This window comes from Oryctolagus cuniculus, chromosome X (genome assembly GCF_051225735.1).
Source record: "Oryctolagus cuniculus isolate XC-2025 breed Fujian yellow rabbit chromosome X, ASM5122573v1, whole genome shotgun sequence".
Lineage (NCBI taxonomy): Eukaryota > Metazoa > Chordata > Mammalia > Lagomorpha > Leporidae > Oryctolagus > Oryctolagus cuniculus.
This window is the reverse complement of record NC_142888.1, coordinates 65,256,319-65,281,722: the sequence shown is the minus strand read 5'-3', so window position 1 is coordinate 65,281,722 and position 25,404 is coordinate 65,256,319. Positions and strand designations below refer to the sequence as shown.

Sequence of the window (25,404 nt, the reverse complement as noted above, 5' to 3'; positions counted from 1 at the left end):
GTCATGTGAATTCCCTCTTTTGAAAAATTCCTGTTCAAGTCCTCTGCCCATTTCTTAACAGGATTGTTTGTTTTGTTGTAGTTGAGTTTCTTGAGCTCTTTTTAGATTCTGAATATTAATCCTTTATCAGTTGCATGGTTTGAAAATAGTTTTTCCCATTCTGTTGGTTGCTTCTTTACTTTGCTTTTCTTTACTTTACTTTACTTTACTTTACTTTACTTTTGCAGTGCAGAGGTTTCAAGGTTTGATATAATCCCATTTGTAAATAATTAACAGAAAATTTTCTTAAATTAAAAAAAAAGGAAGAGGAAGGAATTCTTGCAAATTCACTTTATGATACTAGCATTACCTTGGTAACAAAACCAGACAAGGACACACCAACAACAAATCTACAGGCCAATATCTGTGATGAAGATAAATGCAAAATTCCTCAACAAAATACTGGCAACTCAAATCTAACAGCACATTAAAAAGATCAGTTACTATAATCAAGGGGTTTCATCCTAGGAATGCAAGGATAGCTCAACATATGCATATCAATAAGTATGATACACCACATGGAGTGAATGAAGCACAAAAATCACAGATCCAGAAATGGCATTTGATAAAATTCAGCATTTTTTTATGATAAAAATTTCTGACCAAATTAGGTATAGGAGAAACATACCTCAACATAATAAAGGCCATATATAACAAGATACCAGCTAACATTATATTGAATGGAGCAAAAATAAAGGCTTTCTGTTGAGGATCTGGAACAAGATAAAGATGCCTACTTCAAGCTATTTTATTCAGTATAGTACTGGAAATCCCAACTAGAGCAATTAGGCAACAGAAAGAAACAAAGGGCATCCAAATTGAGAAGAAGGAAGTCAAATTGTCACTATTTGCAGATGACATATTCTTATATAGAGAAAATCCCAAAGACTTGCAAAATTCAATTAATTAATACAAAAATTCATCGAAATCAAGAAAGCAGTCACATTTCCAATAGCTAGAATGAAATACCTGGGAGTAAATTTAGCCAAAGAGGAAGATTTCCACAATAAACTATAAATTATTGATGAAATAAATTAAAGAGGACACAAATAAATGGAAAGGCATCCCATTGTTCCTGGATAGGAGAAATCAATCTCATTAAAATGTGCATAATACCCAAAGCTATTTATGGATTCATTGTAATCTATTAAATATTCAATGAAAAATTTTCTTTTTTTTTTAAACAACATGGATATGTATTGATTCATTAAGTGCTTACCATATATAGGTACACTTCTTTTTCTTTTATTTATTTGAAAGAGTTACAGAGAGAGGGAGAAACAGAGAGAGATCTACCATCCATTGGTTCACTCACCAGATGGCCACAATAGCCAGGACTTGCCCAGGCTGAAGCCAGGAGCCAGGAACTCCCTCTATATCTCCCACATGGGTAGTGGGAGCCCAAGAACTTGGGCCATATTGTTGCTTTTCCCAGGCCACTAGCAAGGAGTCATATCGGAAGTGGAGCAGCTGGGACATGAACCAATATCCATATGGGATGCCAGCATTGCAAGCAGCAGCTTTACCTGCCATGACACAATGCCAGCCCTCAATGACATTTTTCACAAAATTAGTAAAATCATTACTAAAATTTGTGTAGAAGCACAAAAGACCGCGAATTGCCGAAACAATCTTGAGCAAAATGAGCAAAGTAGGAAGCATCATGGTACCTGACTTTAAAATATATTGCAAAATGACAGTAATTAAAACAATATGGAATTGGCTTTAAAATTGACAGACCTATGGGACAGAGCAGAGACCCTAGAAATAAATCCATGCATCTACAACCAACTGATGTTTGACAAAGGTGCTAAGGACATGCATTGGAAAAAGAATATTACTTTTTTTTTGACAGGCAGAGTGGATAGTGAGAGAGAGAGAGAGAGAGAGAGAGAGAGAAATGGAATATTACTTTTTTAAAAAAATTATTTTATTTATTTGAAAGTCTGACAGAGAAAGAAGGAAAGATAAAGAGTGAAAGAGATCTATCTTCTGGTTCACTCCCCAAATTGCTGTAACAACCAGGGCTGGGCCAGGCCAAAGCCAAGAGCCTAAGAGTCTAGAACTATCTGGATCTCCAACATGGGTGGCAGGGCCCAGGAAGTTGAGCCATCCTCTACTGCCTTCCTAGACACATTAGGGAGAAGCTGAATCTGAAGCATCAGCTGGGACACAAACTGGTGCTGTGATATGGGATGCCAGTGTCGTGTCACAAGCAATAGCTTTACCCCCTGTGTCACAAACCTGGACCTGTAGATTGTACTTTTAATAGAACATGCTGGAAAAAATTGGATATCCACATGCAGAAGAATTGAAGTGGACTCTTATCTTTCACCATGCACAAAAATCAACTAAAATGGATTAAAAACCTAAAGGTGAGACGTGAAACTTTGAAACTACTAGAAGAAAGCATAAGGAAAACACTGTAGTACCTTGAGAATAGGCAAGGGTTATCTAGATCAGACCCAAAAGCATAGGAAATACATGCAAAGATAAATAAATGGGATTTCATAAAACTAAAGCGCTTCTGCACAATAAAGGAAAAAAAAATCAACAGAATGAAAAAATAACCTGAAAATGAAAGAAAATATTTGCAGGCTCTATATCGGTCAAAAGGTTAATATCCAGGATAGATAAAGAACTCAAACAACTCAATAGCAAAAATCCACAAATAATCCAATTTAAAAAGTCAATAGAGCTAAACAGACATCTCTCAAAAAAAGACATACAAATGGCCAATGAGTACAGGGAAAGATGGTCCAAATTGCTTATAAGGGAAACATAAATCAAAGCTACAATGATGTACCACCACACTTCAATAAGCCTGACTATTTTTAGAAAGAAAAAAGACAGCAAGTGTTGGTGAGGATGTGAAGATAAGGAGCATTTTGCACACTTTTAGGGGAAATGTAAATTAATACAGCTATTGTGGAAAACAGTACGACGGTTTCTTAAAAAGTTTATAGAACTACTATATGATCCCATCAATCCCACTCCTGGGTATATATCTAAGGAAAATGAAATCCATGTGTTGAAGAGAAATATGCACTCCCATGTTTTGCATTACCAGTTCAAAATAGCAAAAAACAACCCAAGTCTCCATCCACTGATGAGTCTAGAAAGAAAATGTGGCACATATGCACAATGGAAAATTACTAAGCCATAAAAAGGTGAATCTGGATCTATAAAACAACATGGATGGAACGGGAGGTCATTATGTTAAATGAAATATGCCAGGCAAAGAAAGACAAATATCACATCGCATTCATAACTAGAATCTAAAATTTTGGTGGGCAAGCATTGTGATACAGTGGGTTAAGCTGCTATTCGTGATACCAGTATCCCATATCGGAGAACTGGTTCCAGTCTTGGCTTCTCAATTTCCAACCCAGATTCCTGCTAATGCACCCGGGAAGATCACCTAAGTGCCTGGGCCCCTGGCACACACATGTGAGACAAGGATGTAACTCCAAGCACCAGGCCTGGACTAGCCATGGCATTGTGGTCATTTGGTATTTGGGGTGCAAATCAGCGATGGAAGACCTCTCTCTCTCTCTTTTGCTCTGTCACTCTACCTGTAAAACAAATAAATAGATTGATAGATGAACAAATAAATAAAAATAAGTGATTTCATAGAATTTAAAAATATAATGGTGGTTCCCAGAGGCTGGGGAGGGAAATGGAAGAAGAGGGTGAGGAAATGTTGGTTAATGGGTAGTAGGTTATAGCTAGACTGGGGTAAGAAATACTGGACTTTGATTGCACAGTAAGGTAACTATAGTTAGTGTTAAGATTTTGTATATTTTTCTATTTTGAAAAAACCTAGAAGATTTTGAATACTTTCACTATAGATATATTAAGTGCTTGAAAGGATCAATACATTCACCCTAATTGTATATTAGACAATGTATGATGTAACAACATCACATAATATCCCATAAATATGTACAATTTTATTTTTTATGTTAAAATTAAAAACAATAATAAAACAAAATTTAACTGGAGGACATCATGTTGAGTGGAATAAACTGGACACAGAAAGGCAAATACTACATATTCTTCCTTATATGTGGAGGCTAATTTTTTAATCAAAAAAAAAAAACAAAAGAGAAAGAAATGCTTGCATGAATTTGGCTACAAATACAATTTTTTTAAATAAATAAATAAATAAATAAACCTATGCTTCAAAGGACATCTTCATGTAAAAAGACAGCCTAGAGAGTGAGAGGAAATTTTGTTAAGTAGATATGTTATGGAGCTCCCACAACTCAAAAATAAAAAGACAAACTGTTGAAGTGAAATGGACACTATGAGAAACAGTGACTTGATCAGCTCTTGTCCTGACTGTTGATGTACAATGTAATACTTTATCCCTTTTAGTATTTTCTCTTTGTTTTGTTCTAGTACTATTGGTTGAACTCAGTAATTAACACACAATTATTCTTAGGTGTTTAAATTTTAACTGAAAAGTGATCCCTGTTAAATATAAGAGTGGGAATAAGAGAGGGAGGAGATGTACAATTTGGGACATGCTCAATCGGACTTGCCCCAAATGGTGGAGTTAGAAACGTGCCAGGGGATTCCAATACAATCCCATCAAGGTGGCATGTACCAATGCCATCTCACTAGTTCAAGTGATCAATTTCAGTTCACAATTGATCACACTGATAGGTCTAAGAGTCAAAGGGATCACACAAACAAGACTAGTGTCTGCTAATACTAACTGATAGAATAAAAAAAGGGAGAGAACGATCCAACATGGGAAGCGGGATACACAGCAGACTCATAGAATGGCAGATGTCCTAAATAGCACTCTGGCCTCAGAATCAGCCCTTAAGGCATTTGGATATGGCTGGAGAGCCCATGAGAGTATTTTAGGCATGGAAAGCCAAGACACTCTGGCAAAAAAAAAAAAAAAAAAACAAAACAAAACAAAAAAAAAAACAAAAACCAACAACAACAACAAACCTAAATGAAAGATCTCTGCAAGTGAGATCCCAGTGGAAAGAACGGGGCCATCAAAGAAAGAGGTACCTTTCTCTGAAGGGAGGAGAGAACTTCCATTTTGACTATGACCCTGTCGGAATAAGATCAAAGTCGATGAACTTAAAAGGCTTCCATAGCCTTGGCAACTCATGACTAGAGCCTAGGGTGATTACTGACGCCATAAAACAAAAGTGTCAAATTGTTAAGTCAACAACAGGAGTCACTGTGTACTTACTTCTCATGTGGGATCTGTCCTTAATGTGTTGTCCAATGTGAAGTAATGCTATAACTAGTACTGAAACAGTATTTTATACTTTGTGTTTCTGTGTGGGTGCAAACTGTTGAAATCTTTACTTAATATATACTAAATCGATCTTCTGTATATAAAGATAATGGAAAATGAATCTTGATGTGAATGAAATGGGAGAGGGAGCGGGAGATGGGAGGGGTGCGAGTGGGAGGGAAGCCATTGTAATCCATATACTGTACTTTGTAAATTTATATTTACTAAATAAAAAAATTAAAAAAATTGGCACAGTACCTCAACAGACATTTCTGTTGCAAATATATACAATGGCCAAAAACACATGAAAAAGTACTCAACATCCACTAGAATGGGTATAATTAAAATAGACAGACAACCAATAAGTGTTAGTGAGAATGTGGAGAAGTTGGAACCCTCTTAACACTGCTGACAGAAATATAAAATTGTGCAGCCACTTTAGAAAAAAGTATTTCAGTCTCTCAAAAAGTTAAACATATGTCCTATAATTCCACTTCAAGGTATTTACCAAGACAATTGAAAACATATTTCTATTCAAATCTTGTCCATGAATGTTTATAACAGAATTAGTCATAGTACACAAATAATGAAACAGTCCAAACATCCATCAACTGATGAACTGATAATCAAAGTGTGGTATAGTCATGTAATGGAATAATGCTCAGTAGTAATAAAAAGGAGCAAGATGCTGACATGTTTCAATATCGATCACTCGTGAAAACATTATTCCAAGAGAAAGAAGCCAGTCACAAAGGATTACATATTTTATTTCATTTATATGAAATGTCTAGAGGAAGAAAATCCCTACAGTCAAAAAGTAAATTGTTGGTTGCTAGGGCAAGTATGGTGAGTAGCATTTTGTGGGAAATGAAGAATGACTACTAATTGATATGGTTTCTGTTTAGGAGTGATGACAATGTTTACAGATATCTGTGAATATACTAAAAACCATTGAGTTGTACACTTTACATGGGCAAATTTTTTAGCATATAAATTACATCTCAATAAAACTACTTTTTGAAAGAAGGAAGTGAGTAGGTATAAATGTCCAGGGATCCCTTACTGTTGTTGTTTCTGGTACCATTTTTGAAGGGTTTCATGCATGTTCTACTTGATCCTCTTATCATTTGAAGATGAAGACTAGCCTATTTACTTGTCTGTCATCTCTTCCCCCAACATTGTAATATCTCTGTATTATCTGTCTCTGTGTACAGATGCTTAACCTAAAGATGTTCAATGAAAATAATATCATGGATAGTTGAAGTCATATTTCTATATTAAATATTGTGTTTCAGATAGAGTCACTAGGCTCAGCATTTCATATACATTCTTTCATTAAATGTTCTTATGAGAAACTTAAGAAACAGATTCTATTATTCCCAGTTTAAAATGAGGAAATTGAAGCTCCAAGAGATTAAATAAGGCAAAACTGGTACTCAACCCTGGGAGTGTGTATGATCACCCAAGGAGAGCATAAACAAAAACTGTGGAGGAAGAATACAAACTTGCCAAAGAGCCCCAGGCTCATTTCACTACATTTTGTGGCAATGAATCAACACTGATTCATGAAGAAATTTCCTTCAACTAAGGAGTAGTACATGAATAATAATATTTTCTGATCTAAACAAATTAGGACATCTTGAAACAGAAAGGTTTTCTAAAAAAAAATCTATGTGCTTCTCTCCATAAAAGGTTTTGTACAGGTATGAAATTGCATACAGGTAATACATTTATCAAATTTCCATTATCAAATAAGGTTACATGAAATTAGTACTGTCCCTGTAAAATCTTAAGACATATGGTCTCTCTATTAGGTGTAGAGCCAATGGAGGAAACTGTGAATAACATGAGTCAGATTCTCTGAGGATTTAAATTGCTCAACAGTTGTAAAATGTACACCTTTGGCAGATGTAGTCACTCTTTCTGGTCTACAATACCTCAGGGTACTATTTAATGGTACTATATAGAACTCAAGGGAGGTGACTGCATTTTACTGTACCTTCTAGAACATTCACATGAATGTGTATGTGTGTGTGACTTAATTAGAAGCAGGAACATTTTTTACTCAGAGCTTAAAAAGACTTAATTTCATTAGACTTCAATGCTTTTGGATAGAGAGAATTTAAATATAGCATAGAATAATGTTAATTAATATGAATTTTATAAAGACATCCTGCCTCTATTTTGCTAGTTTTTAAAGGATTATCTTTATGATTGTGGTGTCTGTCAATACATACCTGATATGACTTATGTCGTTTTCTCAATGAGTTATTTTAACTTCATTATAAGTATATACTTCCTATATACTTATGGATGTATTTTTTTCATTTATGGGTGTTAAACTTCTCTCTGGGTTTTACAAGCCAATCTGGCATGCATTAAAGAACACTGAGAAAGTTAAAATTCACTTTATAAGTGAGCAAAAAGAGCTCGGCAGGGGCCTTGAGTCACTATTTTTTGGTGGATAAGGCTATTAGTTGAAGCAGAGGTGGAAAAAGAAAGATTAGTTATCACTGTAATCCTAGAGAAGAGGTTTGAAGACTACTTACCTCTTTCTCTTTCTTCCATTTCTTTGACTTGCTTATCTGCTGGTTAGGTCAGACTGTTCACCAAATCCTTTTTTTTTTTTTTTTTAAAGTTCGTTGATGCAATTCTAACAATACAATGACATTCCCTTCTCTCTCTCTCTCTCTCCTCTCTCTCTCTTCCTTTTTTGTTTTTCTTCACCAAATCTTAAATACCCAATACTTAATTCTCTTTAGTTCTGAGCAAGAAGTCAGACTAACAGAAGCATGGATATATTGTTTCTAAACAGAAAATATCAAATTATCTTTTAGAATGTTTTTCTTTACTGATTCTTGATTTAAACTTCTATTGGAAACCAAGTTTAACTAGTTTGAGTGACAAATTTTATTTCTCATTTTTATTCTCCATACAAGTTTACAATGGTACCAAAATGCAGTAAATCAGAAGCACGGGAAAGTAAATGATTCTGCATAATCAGTAGACTGGTTCTAACTGATAGCCCACTGTGCCTTATGTACTGCCCAGGTTATTCTTTAGCTGTGTGTGATTTTTGCTCAGATAGTTAGTTATTCAAAAAGTCCATGAAAGTATAGGGTCATAGGACAGGGGTTGCAGACTGCATAAGAGAATGAACAAATGTTATTCTCCATAGTAATTAACATAAAAGTGTAATGAATAGTGTTTGCTACATACCATTATTTATTCACTCATCAAAGTGTATTGATTGCAAATTATATGCCTAGAACTATTCTCTACATTGAGGATATAGTAGTCTTTTTTTAAATTATTTATTTGAAAGGTAGAGTCAGAGAGAAAGACTGAGAGAGGTCTTCCATCCACTAGCTCACTCCCAAATGTCAGTGATGACTGGGAGTAGGCCAGGCCAAAGCCAGGAGCCAGGAGCTTCACTTGAGTCTCCCATATGAGTGCAGGGGCCAAGTACTTGGGCCAACTTCAACTGCTTTCCCAGGTGGATTAACAGAGAGCTGGATTGAAATTGGAGCAGCTGGATTTAGTGAAGTTATAGGCCTAAAACTTTTCTGTATAGAGTGCTTTTTTTGCTTTAAATCTTGGGGTCCATTCTACAATTCATTATTTTTGACCATTGCTCTGTGTTCATGTAGTCTGAGAATGTGATTCTTTTTATGCAGTTGCATGTAATTTTTTTACCTATTTAATGCATCAAATAAATGAGTTCATACAAAAAAACTGGAACATCCAGGACTCAAACCAATGCTTATATGGAATACTGGAGTCATAGGCGGTAGCTTAATCCACTGCACAGTGCCCACCACTGCAATGAAGTCTTGTCTTCATGGAGCTTACATTGGAGAAGAGAGAGGAGGCAGACAATAAACAAATAAGCAAGTAAATGAGATTACCTCAGATTGTCATAAATTCTATAAATAAAATAAAGAAGGTTGATGAAACAGTGAGTTTGTGACTTGGAGGTGGGCAACATTAAATGGAAATATTAGAAAAGATTCTTTGAAGAGATGATATTTGAGTTGGAATTAAAAGATGAGAAGTATCTTTACATATAAAAAGTTGAGGAAAGAAATTTTTAGGTGGAGAAGAGGAAATAAAAAAACCCTAAGAGAAAAATGGACTTGAGATGCTCAAAAAAATTCAATTGAATGAAGTATTTGTGTGGTAGCTGGATCATGCTGGGCTTTGTAGGATATGATAAGATATTTGACTTTCTTGTTCAGTTGGAGGGTGTTATTGGAGGAGTTTGCCCATAGGAATGATTCTGAGTTCTGTGTAGAGAGTGGTTTGGAGGGTGTCACAACTATAAGCAGGAAGAAGAGTTCAGAATCTGAAAGAAGCTTAAGAGTTAAGATCTGAGAAATAAAACTTGCTGAAAGATCGAACATGGGGACATGAAGGAAAGCGATGTATCAATAATGACCCTAAGGACTTTGGTGGATGAGGAACACCGGAGGACTAGATTTGAAGGTGGTAGTAAGGTGCAATATTTTGGCTTTGACATGTTTAATTGGAAATTCTTATTAGCCATCCAAGTGGAGGTATTGAGTAAGCAGTTGGAATGTGGATTTGGATCTCAAGAGACAAGTGTGGATTGGAAATAAAGATTTGGTAGTTATCAACATTTGAATGCTTTTCAAAAACCCTATTATTGGACTTATGGTACTGTAGATACAGAAGAAAAGAAAGCTTTATAATAAGCCCTTAGGTGCACTGATAGTTACAGATAAGGTAGTAAAGGAGAGGGTGGACTGGCAAAAGGAATGATGATAGATCAGATATCGACAGAGGAGAAAAAAGCCAGAGTGTGGTGTCATGGAAGAAAGTATTTCAAGAAATAGGGGAAAGTTCACTGTGTTTATGCTACTGAGATGAAATCAGATGAAGACAGGAAATTACAACTGGATCTGGCATTGTGTAGCTGGTTGATAACCTTGACAAGCACAGCTCTAGCAAAGTGGTGGAGATGAATCGAAAAGTGAAAGATGTAAAGGAGAGGTGACAATGATGGTAGATGACATTTTGAAATGTTTCACAATGATAGGAATTGGAAAAATGAGGCAGAGAAAATGTGGAGTTAAGAGAGTTATTGTGTTCTATGTATCTTTATGTTAATAGGAATGATCTACAGAGAGGAATCTAATGTTACCATAGGATAGAATGATAATAATTATATGAGTAAACTACTTGAGGAAGAAAGAGGGGGAGAAATCCTGAGAACATTTGGAGAGATTAGACTTTGATATCAACAGACATAATTTATCCATAGCACATGCATGGATATAGAAGTAGGCAGGTTGGTAAATTTGGTGATGAGAATATGAAATATTGCTCTTCTGATAGTTTCCACTCTCTTAGTGAAATAATAAGTGAGACAGATAATCTACTGGAAATAAAGAATATAGAAGAGAAATTGGAAGTTTGAGGACAGAAGAAATGGTGAAATAATGGTCTAAGAGAATCAGAAAATTAATTTAGGAATTTTAAAATATGCTGGGAAGTGCTTCTGGACCTCTGGAAATTTTTATCACACAGTTTAAAATATTAAATTTATTAAATTCATGTGAGAAACAGAGGTAGCCTTTCATGGTGCAGTGTACCCCTAGTTCTGCTTATTGCTTCCCTGCATACAGCTTTTATTCTGTAACAACTGGAAAACTTTCATTGGCATTTGGAAGGCAAAAGAATAGGACAACTTCTTTGCCTGTAACTTCCAAAATATGGAGCAGCACAAAAGGCTATTCGAGACAGAGTTAGATGCACATGTATGTTTTCCTTCGCACACTTTTTGCTCTTTGGAATGTAATCAATGAGTTCCAGAAACTTCCCTTGATTTTTTTTTTTTATTTCCCAACCCACAGATAATATTTTGGTCATGAATTTAAATGCGAATCTTCTGAGTTTCCTACACTCATACCCTGATTTGCTTTCCACATGGCTTTATCTTTACCCTTGAAATTGTCAAGCTGGATCATGGCTTAATGCTATACTAAACATTATCTGCCCATGCTCTCACAGTGTCAATCTCATTGTGGGAACAGAACAATAGAATCCCTTATTGTGCCTGTGTAATATCTAATAGGGTGTTTCAAAGTTTTCTAAGATAAGATACAAAAGAAGAATATTTTTTGATGAGGAAAGTGGGAGTCACATTGACTATGTTTCTGGAGGACATGAGGAGGCTCAGTTTTGGTCTCAACAACATTGACTCCATGTTAGGGCAACCAGGAAAGTGCCAGTATATGCCTATTGTTTAAATGTAAGCATTAACAGTTTCCCTTGATAATCTCATAGGTTTTCTGGCTTGGACAATAAATAATATAGTCATCCTACATCAAGGGTCAGATATAGTCACTACTGATGGAGAAAATTATCTTTAGTCACTAACTGCTGCTGTTTTTGAACCTTTGTGTGCTCATAAGAGTACAGTGACACACTCCTATTACCACTACCATCTTCACCATGCCTAGAGCTTGATGTTAAAAAAATAGTCCCACAATTTCAGTTTCTCTCTGGTGTTGCCTTCTATTCTATAATTTTCTACTCCTGAGTTTTGCCTAAAAACTTTTCCACATCTACGTAGTTGGATCAAGGGCTAGGTCTAGATTAATGGGTTTATATTAGGCCAAAATGAGAGAAATGAGAGGTACACAGCAGTCCCTCTACATGCTGAGATTCCTCCTGCTGCTTGATAATTATGGAATCCTTTTCCTCAACACATACACACTGATGAAACTAGAGACTGCATTTATGGTTCCCAGATCTAAATTTTAGAAATACTTCTTTTCATTATATTATATACACTATCCTCTCTAGCCTGGTACAAAGAAAGAGGCCTGGACCAATGAAATTATATCCCTTGGGGAAGGGGAGGTAGGCACTTTAAGACCTAAAAGATAGAATGGTCAGAATGTCCTGATTCTGTCCATGGTGGTATCAGGGAAAAAAATATTAAAGGAACTGACTGAAGACCCAAGTGAAATTTTCTTGCCAAGACTCATTGATATAGTTCAAGAGTCATGGTTTTCCTTTTCTTTTGTTTTAAAATTTTTCTGTAGAAGTTCATTGAAACAAAGCAGAAAAGGAAAGCCCAAGGAGCAAAGTAAGACTTCAAGATGTAAACTTGTATCTTCCTGTGTATATCAGTAGGTCTGTCCAAATGACACCTATTCTTTATTTTATCTCTGATATTATTATTCATCCAAGATCCCCTACCCTCCAAGAGTAGTTGTGGGAATGGGCTGAAACTTAAGGATGGGCTATGGCATATATTTCACAAACTATTTAATATTTAAAAATCAAATTATAATGGATCATTTTATAGACTGCATCAAATTTCTCTGTGTTAGAAAAATCTGTATACAAAGTGGCCTGATTTCAAAATGGCCATAGTCGAGAGTTAACGATAACACTACTAGTCGAACAGTACTCTATATCTTGTGTGGTTGTGTGGATGCAGTCTGTTGAAACCTTTGCTTAGTATATAGTAAGTTGATCTTCTGTATATAAAGATAATTGAAAATGAAACTCGATGAAGAGCGGGATGGGAGAGGGAGTGGGAGATGGGATGGCTGCGGGTGGGAGGGAGGTTGGGCGGGAGGAAGCCACAACAATGCAAAAGTTGCACTTTGTAAATTCACATTTATTAAATAAAAAAATAGTAAAAAAATGGCCATAGTCACAATGGTTTGTACCTACCCATAACTACAGTGGTTATATGAATAGGCTCTGTGTAGATCTGGCCTGAATCCACTGTTATATGCTTCATATCTGTGTTGAATACCAATTTCCGCTTCAATGCCCATATTACTACAATTTAGTCTTTTCTTAATCACTTAAGGTATGGTCTTTAAGTATGAAACTTTTATTGGGGCCGGCGCTGTGGCTCAGCGGGTTAATGCCCTGGCCTAAAGTGCCAGCATCCTGTATGGGCACTGGTTCTAGTCCCAGCTGCTCCTCTTCCGATCCAGCTCTCTGCTATGGCCTGGGAAAGCAGTAGAATATGGCCCAAGCCTTTGGGCCCCTGTACCCACATGGGAGACCCGGAAGAAGCTCCTGGCTCCTGGCTTTGGATCGGCGCACTTCCGGTCATTGAGGCCAATTGGGGAGTGAACCATCGGATGGAAGACCTCTCTCTCTCTCTCTCTCTCTCTCTCTGCCTCTCTTCTCTGTGTAACTCTTTCAAATAAATAAGTAAATCTTTAAAAAAAAACCCTTTATTAATTGATTTGTATGAATTACTTCCCTCTAAAATATACCATATGATGTGGCTGTTTGGTGCTGCAGCTCTCTGTACTCAACCCAAGTATTCTCTGCTGGAGTCATGTCTGTTAACTGTGTTTTTCCTTAGGATAATTGTTTTTTATATATGACAATGAGAAGTGGGATTTAAATTTAATCTTTTTGCTTAAAAGGGTCAGTTACTTCTTAGGAGTGGTGGTTGAAATGCATTTTCCTTTTTCACTTTCCCCTCAGTAGATCATTCTTCATCCATAGCTAGATTATAGATAATAGATAGACAGAGTGATAGATAGATAAATACTGCTACATTGTCAACATAATACGTAAACATTTTCCTGTGTTTATCTGCATCATTAGAGCATCACATCTGGAGTTATCTTGATATTTAAATATTAGCATGTAGAATCAGTGTGAGCTATTATATAATTTCCTTAAAATTTTGTTTCCGCTCTACTTCAAAAACTATGTGCAGAATCCTTGGAGCTCATCCCTTCAAATGGTCTCTCCTGGAAGTCCTGTATCTCCATCATCACAGTTTTCTGGAAGAAATTACAAGTAAGCTATCTTTTAAAAGGGAAATTAAAACATATAAATACGGAGTCTCACTTGGGCAGACTTTCAGTAAACGGTTTTAATTGATGTAGTTTTTTTGATAGGATGTAGAGTTATAAGGAGAAAAGAAAGGGGAGTAGTCACAGATAACAATGTTTCAAACTGTGAATATGAATGCAATTGTGTTTATTCCAGAATATAAGATAGCATTTTAACTCATTTCCAAATGTTCCAAATGTGACCAAAATTAATCTAGAAGATTTTAAAAAATGTACTTGTTTCATTTATCTGTGCATCACAGTAATGTTTCAGAAATGTTGATAAAGAACATGGTAAGTGTTCCCAAACAAAATTTATAGTTTTAGGGAGAAACAGAATAAAAGGAGATTGGTTTAGTTCTTTCAGTTTTATGAGGATGCTATTATTTTATGTCTGTTATATCAATGTAATGTGACTTCTGAATGACTTCATTTATTTGCTTCCTACAGAACATAATCATCACTATCTATCTCATCCTCATACTTCATAGTATGTGTTTTATTTTTTAAAGAATCAAAAAATATTTACCATTTCTTCATTTAAAATAGCTTTATTACTCATGAACCCAAAGAAAACAATTTTTACATCTATCCACCTCGTAACTGGGACAGCTCTCAAGGAACAGCCAGACCTGAAGCAAATTATGGGAACAAGAATTCTTCAACCACGCACATGAAGCCATTCTATGTATGTATAATTCATCTCAATTTCTATATATGGTTATCATCACCATAATTCCCGTAAAGATAGCATAATGAATATTAAAACTATACTATAGCAAAATGTTATGACAGAATCATTCCAGATAAACATTTGAGATATTTAGTATATAGGAAGCACTATCAATAATAGTTCATTTTGTAAAATGGTATCAAGAAATATGAATAAAAGGTATTATCTAATATATATTAATACACACTTATTAATAGCATATATAATGTAAAACTTAAACTTACAATCTTCAGAAATGAGATTTGAGGCCGACGCCTTGGCTCACTAGGCTAATCCTCCACCTGTGGCGCCGGTACCCCGGGTTCTAGTCTCAGTTGGGGCGCGGGATTCTGTCCCGGTTGTTCCTCTTCCAGTCCAGCTCTCTGCTGTGGCCCGGGAAGGCAGTGGAGGATGGCCCAGGTCCTTGGGCCCTGCACCCGCATGGGAGACCGGGAGGAAGCACCTGGCTCCTGGCTTGGGATTGGCGCAGCACGCCGGCCGCAACACGCCAGCTGTAGTGGCCATTTGTGGGGTGGACCAATGGAAAAAGGAAGACCTTTCTCTCTCTCTCTCAGTAACTCTGCCTGTCAAAAAAAAAAAAAAAAAGAAATGAGATTTGAGATTTAAGGGAGGTGACACTGTCCTTATGTTATTATAGTCATTAAGTTGCCATAATTTAATAAGACAAATTCTATTTTGTATTTTAATATAGTTAATACATTAAATAGTACATTGCTCAAGCTAATGCTGAACACTAGCTAACTGCTAATCATCAGTTATAACACATATTAACAGTTAACATCAAGTACAAACTGTTTCTTTGTCAAATCATTTAAAAATAGCGATCAGAAAAGTATTGAAATGAATTACCACCTGAAAGTTATTGTTATGAATTTTTTGACAATTGCAATCAATACAGAAAAAAATAGAAATAGTTCATTAAAAATCAATACCTGATGTTTGTTAACACAGTGATTTGAGGTTTTGCAGGGGGAGGAGGAGAGCAGTTTTGGTTGACTATGTGACAAAATAACATTCCCCTAAATATCCCCACTGTGAATTGATGAATGATCTAAAAGAGGTAACTTAAGGAAATTCAAATGTGGAGTTTTAAGTATTTTAATTATTGAAGAAGATAAAATGCCAGGTATGTGGTTGAATAAAAGCTGGTTTAGGGGCGGGGGTATGTTTTGGCATAGCAATTAAGAGGTTGCTTGGGATTCCTGCATCCCATACTGGAGTGCCTGGATTCAACTCCTATCTTCATGCCCTATTCCAGTGTCCTGCTAAAGTGCACTCTGGGAAGCAGCAGATGATGACTCACATAGTTGAGTCCCTGCCATCTTTGTGGGAGACCCAGATTAAGTTCGTGGCTCCTGGCTTCACTCTGGCCTAGCCCTAGAAGTTCTAAGGTTGTGGCCATTTGGGGAGTGAATCAGAGGATGAAAGATATTCTTTCTCTCTCTCTCTGTCTGCCTTTTAAAGTAATAAAATACTAGAAACCTGATTTTTCCAGTGTACTTAACACACATTAGAATCATTAGAATAGATGTACCATAAACATGGGGCACTGATGAAGACAGAACTGGGAAAAAAAAACCTGGAAACTTTTAAGTAATATTTATTATATCATAAAGAGGAGATATGAGAGAGAATGGTACTGAACTCATTATAGATCAATAAATGTGGAAATCCAAGAGAAAGCCAGTGTAAGAAAAGAGAAAAGTTTAATATTGGGAAAACTGGCTGGGTTTGATACAGGTGTCCTCAGCATCAATTTTGATCTGTGTATTAATTTTTTGGTCATAAGGAATTACCATAGACTAATCAACTTAAAACAAGACATTTGTTATCTCATAATTTCTATGAATGAGATATGTCAGTGATGTTGATATGGTTTCTTTAAGTCTTCTGCTCTGAGTCTCACAAGGCCACAATCAAGGTTTCAGGCAGGGTATGTTTTCATATGGAGTTTGTGGCCTCTTAGAAGTTCATGTATTTGTTGACATAATCCACTTCCTTGCAACTATAGACCTTTATCACCTCCCCCTCCTCATACCCCTTTCCTGACTGGCTGTCAGCTAGGGGCCATTGTCAGTTTCTATTCATCTGCAGTTGTCACATGTCCCTTTAACAACACTGTAGTTTACTTCTTCAAGGCCAGCAGAAGAATCTCTAGCTCCCATTGATACTCAGTATCATCCTCTCCATATTCTATTGGCCAAAAGGAACTCACAAGGTTCTTCTCACACTCAGTGAGAGGGAGTAATTGAAAGAATGTGACTTATTAGAGGTCACCACTAAGGTTTGTTCAGATAAATAGAAACTTATGCTTTAAAGGGACCTAAAACAGAATGGCTCAGCTTTTTACTGTAAGACAATATGAAAGGGGAAAAATTAGTTATCTTAAAGGTTATATTGCTAGAAGAAGTCTGGGACAGATAAATAAATATCTTAAAACTGGATGACGCTAATTAGTAAGAAAACATTTTTGTCCATTCAAACAATTAGTTAAAGCAAGTGTAAACAATTTTTTTAAAGATTTATTTTATTTATTTGACAGGCAGAGTTACAGAGAGAGGTAGAGAGAGAGAGGTCTTCCATCCGCTGGTTCACTCCCCAGATGGCCACAATGGCCAGAGCTGTGCCGATCTGAAGCCAGGAGCCAGGAGCTTCCTCCAGGTCCCCCATGCGGGTGCAGGGGCCCACGAACTTGGGCCATCTTCTACTGCTTTCCCAGGCCATAGCAGAGTTCTGGATCGGAAGAAGAGCAGCTGGGACTAGAACCGGTGCCCATATGGGATGCCAGCGCTTCAGGCCAAGGCGTTAACCCACTGGGCCACAGTGCTGGCCCCAATTGTAAACAATTATGAAAGAAAAGCTATTGCCCCTGCCCATGGAGCTATAATATACTGGGGAAAACAACTATTAAACAAAGAAGCCTTTACAGAATTATTATTTATCATATGTTCTATGAAATAAAAGCTCAGAGACTAGTGAGAGAGAATAAGAAAGGTGGTGCAATCACCTGTAGTGCAATGGGTAATTCGGTATTATTGTTATTTATGGCCCCTAGAAGAAAAGTGAACTGAGAAAAAAGGTAGAGAAGAGACTCAAAAGGGAAGAAGTGAACCATAGCTATGTTTTGTGGCTACTTCAGTCAAAAAGTAGAGGTAATAAGACCAGTATTGTGGCACAGCAGGTTAAGAATTAACCTGTATTAGAGTGCAGGTTGGCATTCTGGCTGCTTTGTGCTTCCAATCCAACATTTCTGATAATGCACCTGAGAAGGCAGCGGATAATGGATCAAATGCTTGCGCCCCTGCCATCCATGTAGATTGAATGGAGTTCCTAACTTCGGCTTGGCCATCTGAGGCGTGACCTAGTAGATGGAAGATCTGTCTCTAGTTCTCTCTCTCTCTCTCTCTCTCTGTCATTCTGCTTTTCATATATATATATATATATATATATATATATTTTAAGTAGAGGTAATAGTTTCTAAAATTTGAGGGCAGGATTGAAAGTGAAAGAGACAAGGTAAGAGAAAAAGCTCAATGGGCAGTGATAATGGGAAGAGAGTGCAGGAGACGAGAAAGAATATGTGCCCAGAGCTTATTAGGAAATAGCTGATGGAAAATTTCATCTGCTAACAACTAGAATTTATATTTTTCTCAAGCAGTTTCTCAGTGTACACTGATTTAAAGGATACATGGAAACCAGGCTCAGCATTCTATTAAACTACATCATTAAAATTGTTCACACTGAGTGTACCAAGTAATCTCCTAGTTGTCAAATCCAAAAACCTATTTAAGACTTCACCTTGCATGACCTCTCTATAGACATGTGACATTCACTGCTTCTTGAACTCTTCCTTTGCCTTCCAGGGTATTACCTACTTGTCTTGACTACAATTCTCAAAATTCATTCTGAAACACCTCCAACACTCTCCAGAGCTTACATGTTGTTGTTTTCCAAAGTTCCATTTTGCTGATGAATTTTAAATCTAATTTTGACTCATAAAATCTCTCTAAATCTAGACCAGTGATTCTAAAAATCTGTGAGATATATGTACATTTATATTCCTAGCAGGCCTCTTAAAGACATAATTCATTATCTTTTCAAGCCACTCTGCCCCTCCGCTATATTTTATATTTCAACCAACAGTGTCACTACCCAATAATCTAAGTTTGAACTTTATGAATCCTAGGAGACCCTTTTCTCTCCTGCACTTCTCTCCCTAAATATAATCATGCACAATATCATATAGAATGTTTGTCCTAAAGCTCAACTGACCAACGTATCCTAGTTTGCTTGGGACAGAAGGAAGGAGGGAGGGAAGGAAGGGAGGAAGGAAGGAAGGGAGGGAGGGAGGGAAGAAACAAGGAAGGAAGGAAGGGGGAAGGATGGAGGGATGGAGGGAAGAAGAGAGATAGGGAATATCACTATATTCTTAGAAATGCAGCTATGAACTACATTGAATCTGTTCTCTTTGTATTAATATCACATTAACATGAAAAAATAAAGTATTAGATGGTAAAAAAAGTTCAGATTTATAACTGAAAATCTCAAATCCCAGGTTCTCTAAAGTTCTTGAAAAACCCATTCCCTCTGCCTCTGACTTAGTTCAAGTCTTTATTATATCCCTTCAAAAATATTGCTAACTCCTGTGTCACTTGTCTCTCCATTTCAGGCTTAGCCATCACACTGCTGCCAAAGTGATCATCCTAAATCAAATCTGATCTTAATGTGATACAGCTTAAAAGACCCACCAGATCCTTATTGCAACAAAGCATAAAAGTTGTTCAGATCATCGCCCCCATTGTCTCTGTATAGCTCCCCACCTTTGTCTCTTGTTACTCTTTGGCTGCCCTATATTGCAGCCATACAAAACTTATTGTTTCCCAAAGGTAGAGTTCCTAAACATTTATGGTTTCATGCCTGAAAAATTCCTAATCATCTTAAAATACCTACTTTTAATATATTCTTCAGGAATTACTTATCTACTGGTTTGTATCTCCCATTTGATTTTGAATTAGTCCAGATCAGTGGCAATCTTTTAATATCCTTGTATTCTCAGTGCCAAGCACAGTGCTTGCTACTTACTTGTAGTCTACAAATACAAGGGGCCTTCAAAGAGTTCATGAAAAAATGTATATTATGAAAAAGTATGCATAGATTTCAAACTGCAACAAAATAAATGTATCTTTTAATTCTACTTTCCATATATACTTTGTACATATTTGAATCATTCTAATGCAAATGGAAGTTTACAGTAAAGATACAGAATTCTCAAAATAAAGGCCTACAGTAGTCATACATTCTCAGATCTGTTTCAAAATAAAATTTTAAGTACTCTTGTACATGTTACCTTAAAGTCTCTATAACCGAAAAGTGCATTTGGGAGGGTAGATTTTTTTTTTTTTTTTTAGTTCTCAGAAGGTTTTATTTAACATGCAACTTCTGTCATAAAAGAGCTCTATAGAAATCATAAAACACTAGTCTATGACATAAATTATGCTATTATAACAAATCTTGTGAAAACAATTAGTGATATAATTTAAAATTTGTTCACACAATCATACAAATGGAATATTTCATAAAAGCAACAAATTTGATCCAGTCATACAGTACTAGCATTCATTCCTGTGCAATATTAGAGTGTGAACTTTGGTACTATAATATCAGGAAAAAAAGAAATATTTGCTTTTCTTACATATATTTCCCCCTTAAAATGTTTGCTTCTTATTTGAGTAAGGAGACTCTGGATTGCACATTATGTAAACCAGTGTAGGGGAATTGTGTTATAAATACAGTATTTAATGATTACTTAAACGCACCTGAGAAATATTTTTGTGTATTTTAAATCATTACAAATTTGTAATAGTGCCTCAACAGTTTTCTAAAATGACTTTGATAATAAGGGCATATGCCTAATTTTCTAATACATAAGCATATCTAAATGAGAACAGAAATTTTATTAACTGTCATTTACTTACATTTGACATTTTTATCTTCTTTGCAGAGTTTTTCTACACCAGGAGTTTTTCCAAAGTCAAGCTTTAATCAAGGAGAGAGACAATACTTTGGATACCCAAGTTCTGAAGAGCCAGAAATTCCTTATAGGCTGGGACGTGTACAGATGAAATCCAACTATTAAATTCTCTGAAGAAAAAAAAAATCTGCATATGCATACACTTGGTAATCTGATCATTTTAAAAACATACTAGGAATATTTTGAGAAAACACTATGAGTATGATTTATCAATGCTCTCAATACTTTCTTTCTGCATTTATGTCATCTATTTTTATCTCTTTATTCATTGAACTTGCCCACACCGTGATCACAGAGCAAAACTTTCATTTTCAACATCCAATTTCATTATCTCAGCAGGGATGGCAGATACTTATTATTTCCAAAAATTCAGCATAATACTTGCTTCCTGATTTGTGACATGTATCTTTATAAAGTATTCAGTTAAATGCAAAGAAAATTGGTTGCAAATTTCTTACAGAGAATATTGAGTACTTTCTAGTTACTGGATAAAACTAAGAAAGTACATCAAAGCATGAAATGAAATAAAAATAAAAATGAATTTTAAGGATACAATTTAATCATATATTAATTCTTTTAAATAAACTAAGAATTACTAAAACATTTATTTAATCTGAGTGGTACAATTTTTGTGGTTTTTATTTTTTAAGAAAGCTTTTATTTAATAAATACAAGTTTCATAGGTACAGCTTTCGGAATATAGCAGTTCTTCCTCTCATACCCGCCCTCCCACCCCCACTCCCATCCCACCTCCTACTCCCTCTCCCATTCCATTCTTCATTAAGATTTATTTTTAATTATCTTTATATACAGAAGATCAACTCTATATTAAGTAAAAAGTTCAACACTTTGTACCCACACAGACACACAAAGTATAAAGTACTGTTTGAGTACTAGTTATACCGTTAATTCACATAGTACAACTCATTATGGACAGAGATCTTGCATGGGGAGTTGGTGCACAGTGACTCCTATTGTTAATTTAACAATTAACACTCTTATTTATGATGTCAGTGATCACACGAGGCCTTTGCCATGAGCTGCCAAGGCTATGGAAGCCTTTTGAGTCCACAAACTCTGTCAGTATTTAGACAAGGCCGTATGCAAAGTGGAAGTTCTCACCTCCATTCAGAGGAAAGTACCTCCTTATTTGATGGCCCCTTCTTTCCACTAGGATCTCACTCACAAAGATCCTTCATGTAGATCATTTTTTGCCACAGTATCTTGGCTTTCCATGCCTTAAATGTTCTCATTTGCTTTTCAGCCAGATCCAAATAGCTTAAGGGCTGATTCTGAGGCAAGTGCTCTTTAGGGTGTTTGTCATTCTGAGTATGCTGTGTGGACTCCTTCCCACGTTAGGATTCCAAGATCTGAGTTCCTTTCTCCCGTCTTTCCTTTCTTCCTTCCTTTTTTCTTCTTTCCTTTTATTTTTCATTTCTTTAAAAGGCACTTATTTCACACCAACTTGATACTATGTGTGTAGTTGCTAAGGTACATGGATGAATGTGAAATAGTCTCTTTTTTATTTTTGACAGCCAGAGTTAGACAGTGAGAGAGAGAGAGAGAGAGAGAGAGAGAGAAAGGTCTTCCTTTTTCCATTGGTTCACCCCCCCAAATGCATGAGTCAGGTGCTTCCTCCTGGTCTCCCATGCAGATGCAGGGCCCAAGCACTTGGGCCATCCTCCACTGCCTTCCTGGGCCACAGCAGAGAGCTGGACTGGAAGAGGAGCAACCAGAACAGAATCCGGCACCCCAACTGGGACTAGACCCTGGGGTGCCGACACCACAGGCGGAGGATTAGCCAAGTGAGCCGCGGCGCTGGCTGAAATAGTCTCTTGAGGTCAGACCAGTGGAAGAGACAGAGAAAGACAAAAACCAAATATTATTATTCACTATGATGAATTCAATGGTAAGGATGTATAAAGGAAAGTAGGAAATCAAGGAACACTTAATAATCAAGCTTAGGAAGAAATATATGATAATGGTGGAGGAAAAAGGCCATATGAAAAAGGTGATGCCTAAGCTCTCATAAAAATGAGTAGGAATTAGTTTTATGGAAAGGGGGTAGGAAAATGTTTTGAGACAGAAGTAATAAACAAAAAGCATAGAGGTAGAAAACAGCATGGACTATGCAAGAAATTTCAAATAATGCTACAGTGAAAAAGTAAAGAGAGGGGACTGGTGCTGTGGCATAGCAGGTAAAGCCACTTCCTGCAGTGCCAGCATCCCATATGGGCACCGGTTCAAGTCTAGGCTGCTCTACTTCTGATCCAGCTCTCTGCTATGACCTGGGAAAGTAGTAGAAGATGGCCCAAGTCCTTGGGCTCTTGTACCCGTGTGGGAGACCCAGAGGAAGCACCTGGCTCCTGGTTTCGGATCCGTGCAGTTCCGGCCATTGCAGCCATCTGTAGAGTGAACCAAAGGATGGAAGACTCTCTCTCTTTCTCTTTCTCTCTCTCTGCTTCTGCCTTTGCCTCTGCCTCTGACTCTCTGTAACTCTGCCCTTCAAACAAATAAATAAGTCTTTTTTTAAAAAATAAAAAAGTAAAGAGGGGCCAGCGCTTTCACATAGTAGGTAAAGCCGCCGCCTGCAGTGCCAGCATCCCATATGGGCGCTGATTTATGTCCCGGTGCTCCACTTCCGATCCAGCTCTCTGCTATGACCTGGGAAAGCAGTGGAAGATGGCCCAAGGATTTGGGCCCCTGCAGCCACGTGGGAGACCTGGAAGAAGCTCCTAGCTCCTGGCTTAGGATTGGCTCAGTTCCGGCCATTGTGGCCATCTGGGAAGTGAACCAGCAGATAGAGAAACTCTCTCTCTCTCTCTCTCTCTCTCTCTCTCTCTCTGCCTCTGCCTCTCTGTAACTCTGCCTTCCAAATACATCTTTTTTTTTAAATAAAGAGATCATGGAGGGTCTTTTATGCCATGGAGATTACACTAAATGTTTTTGGTTATAGGGTTCTGTATTAATCCATTTTGTGTTTCTAATACAGAATATCTGATGCTGGGTACTTTTTTTTTTTTATAAAGAATAAAGGTTTATTTCCCTCAAAGTTCTGGAGGTTCAAGAACATGGCACAGGCTTATTTGCAGCTCTGGCAAGGACCTACTGATTACATTGCAACATGGCAGGTGGTATCATGTGTGGCAGTACAGGGGAGAGGGAGAGATTACTTGGTGATACAGAAAGCAAGACACCAGGAAGAAGCCAGGTCCTCTCTTTTTATAGTAACTCATTCTTATGGGAAGTAATATATTCCATGAGGCCAAGATTAGTCCCTTCTAAGGGTGGTACCTCTATGACCTAACCACCTTCCACTGAGCCTCATTTTCTAAAGATTCTAACACCTCAGCACTGCCACACTGGAGACCAACCTTCCAGTACTTTGGGGGACATACTCAAACTATGGCAAGTTCCATTTAATAGTTTTAAATAATTATGGTCGGATTTATATCTTAGACTGATGACTCTGATGGTTATGTGAAGGACAGATTTGAAGGAGACTGTATGAAAGGCAGAGTGATGAGTTAGAAAGTAGAGATGATGTATCCCACAACTGAAGCAGTGAGAATAAGAACTGAGAGGAAAGGCAGATCAAAGCAGTCTTTGGAAAGTAAACTGACAGGACCTAGAGGTTTATGAGGTGTCACAGATGGGAGTTAGAAGTTATTATTGTTGAAAGGATGTGACACTATCAATGGATGTAGGTCTCTAACAGGTCTGATAGATTGTGAGTAAGAAAAGGAAGCGTGATGAAAAGGAGATTAATGCACTGTAGATCCATGGGTTGATTTAACATTGCAATTAACATTGCCCAGCATTCTGACCATGAGATAGGTCATTCTACAACAATAACTATTTCATACCTTTCTTTGAATTTTGACCCATCTCCAGTTATACTCCCATTCTCAGGAAATGACATAATCTTGTAATTTAAAGGAAAAATGGAATTTATCAGATAGAAACTCTCAAATCTATAATTACTTGCATTCATTCTCTTGCTTCAGTGTGTCTCACATCCCATCCATGGGCAACATTTTTGCCTGTTTTCTGAATCTCACCATTCTTGCTCTTTGCCTGCTCCTTGAACCATCAATTACCCTCTTTCTCTCCTTGTTTTTTTTTTTTTTTTCAGTTCTCTCTCTCCGTTGGCTCTATTACATCAGATGAAATAGATACTGATATTTTAAAAGAAAGTGAAGGGCCAAGTGTTTGCCACAGCAATTAAGACACTGTTTGGTATGGTCATAGACCTTATTGGAATACCTGGTTAAGGTCCTGTCTCAGATTCCAATCCAGCCTCCTGCTAATGCACACCCTGGGAAGAGGCAGTTGATGACTCAAGTACTTGACTCCCTGCCACCCTGCCACCCACAGAGAACCAGATTGCATTTCCAGCTCCTGGATTTTCCTTGGCCCAGCCCTGTTTGCTGTGGGCATCTGGAGAGTGAACCAGTGGCTGGAAGATCCCTTTGTCTGTCTCTTC

The 25,404-nt window shown here is 36.9% G+C and overlaps 1 protein-coding gene across 5 annotated transcripts in view; it reads left to right on the top strand.

Moving 5' to 3' along the window:
- Positions 1-21,530, top strand: part of LOC103351953 (uncharacterized) — a 97,951-nt gene extending 76,421 nt beyond the window's left edge. For 3 of the 5 annotated variants that reach the window (XM_089323977.1, XM_089323976.1, XM_017350023.4), the window contains exons 5-7: positions 14,037-14,119; positions 14,704-14,842; positions 20,889-21,530. In XM_089323977.1, coding sequence (XP_089180103.1) covers positions 14,037-14,119; positions 14,704-14,842; positions 20,889-21,023 — 357 coding nt within the window. In that variant the 3' untranslated portion in view covers positions 21,024-21,530. Of the gene's footprint in view, positions 1-14,036; positions 14,120-14,604; positions 14,843-20,888 lie in introns of those variants that run through there. The other 2 variants (XR_016227816.1, XM_089323978.1) reach the window with 2 other exon arrangements.
- The last annotated feature ends 3,874 nt before the right edge of the window (positions 21,531-25,404 follow it).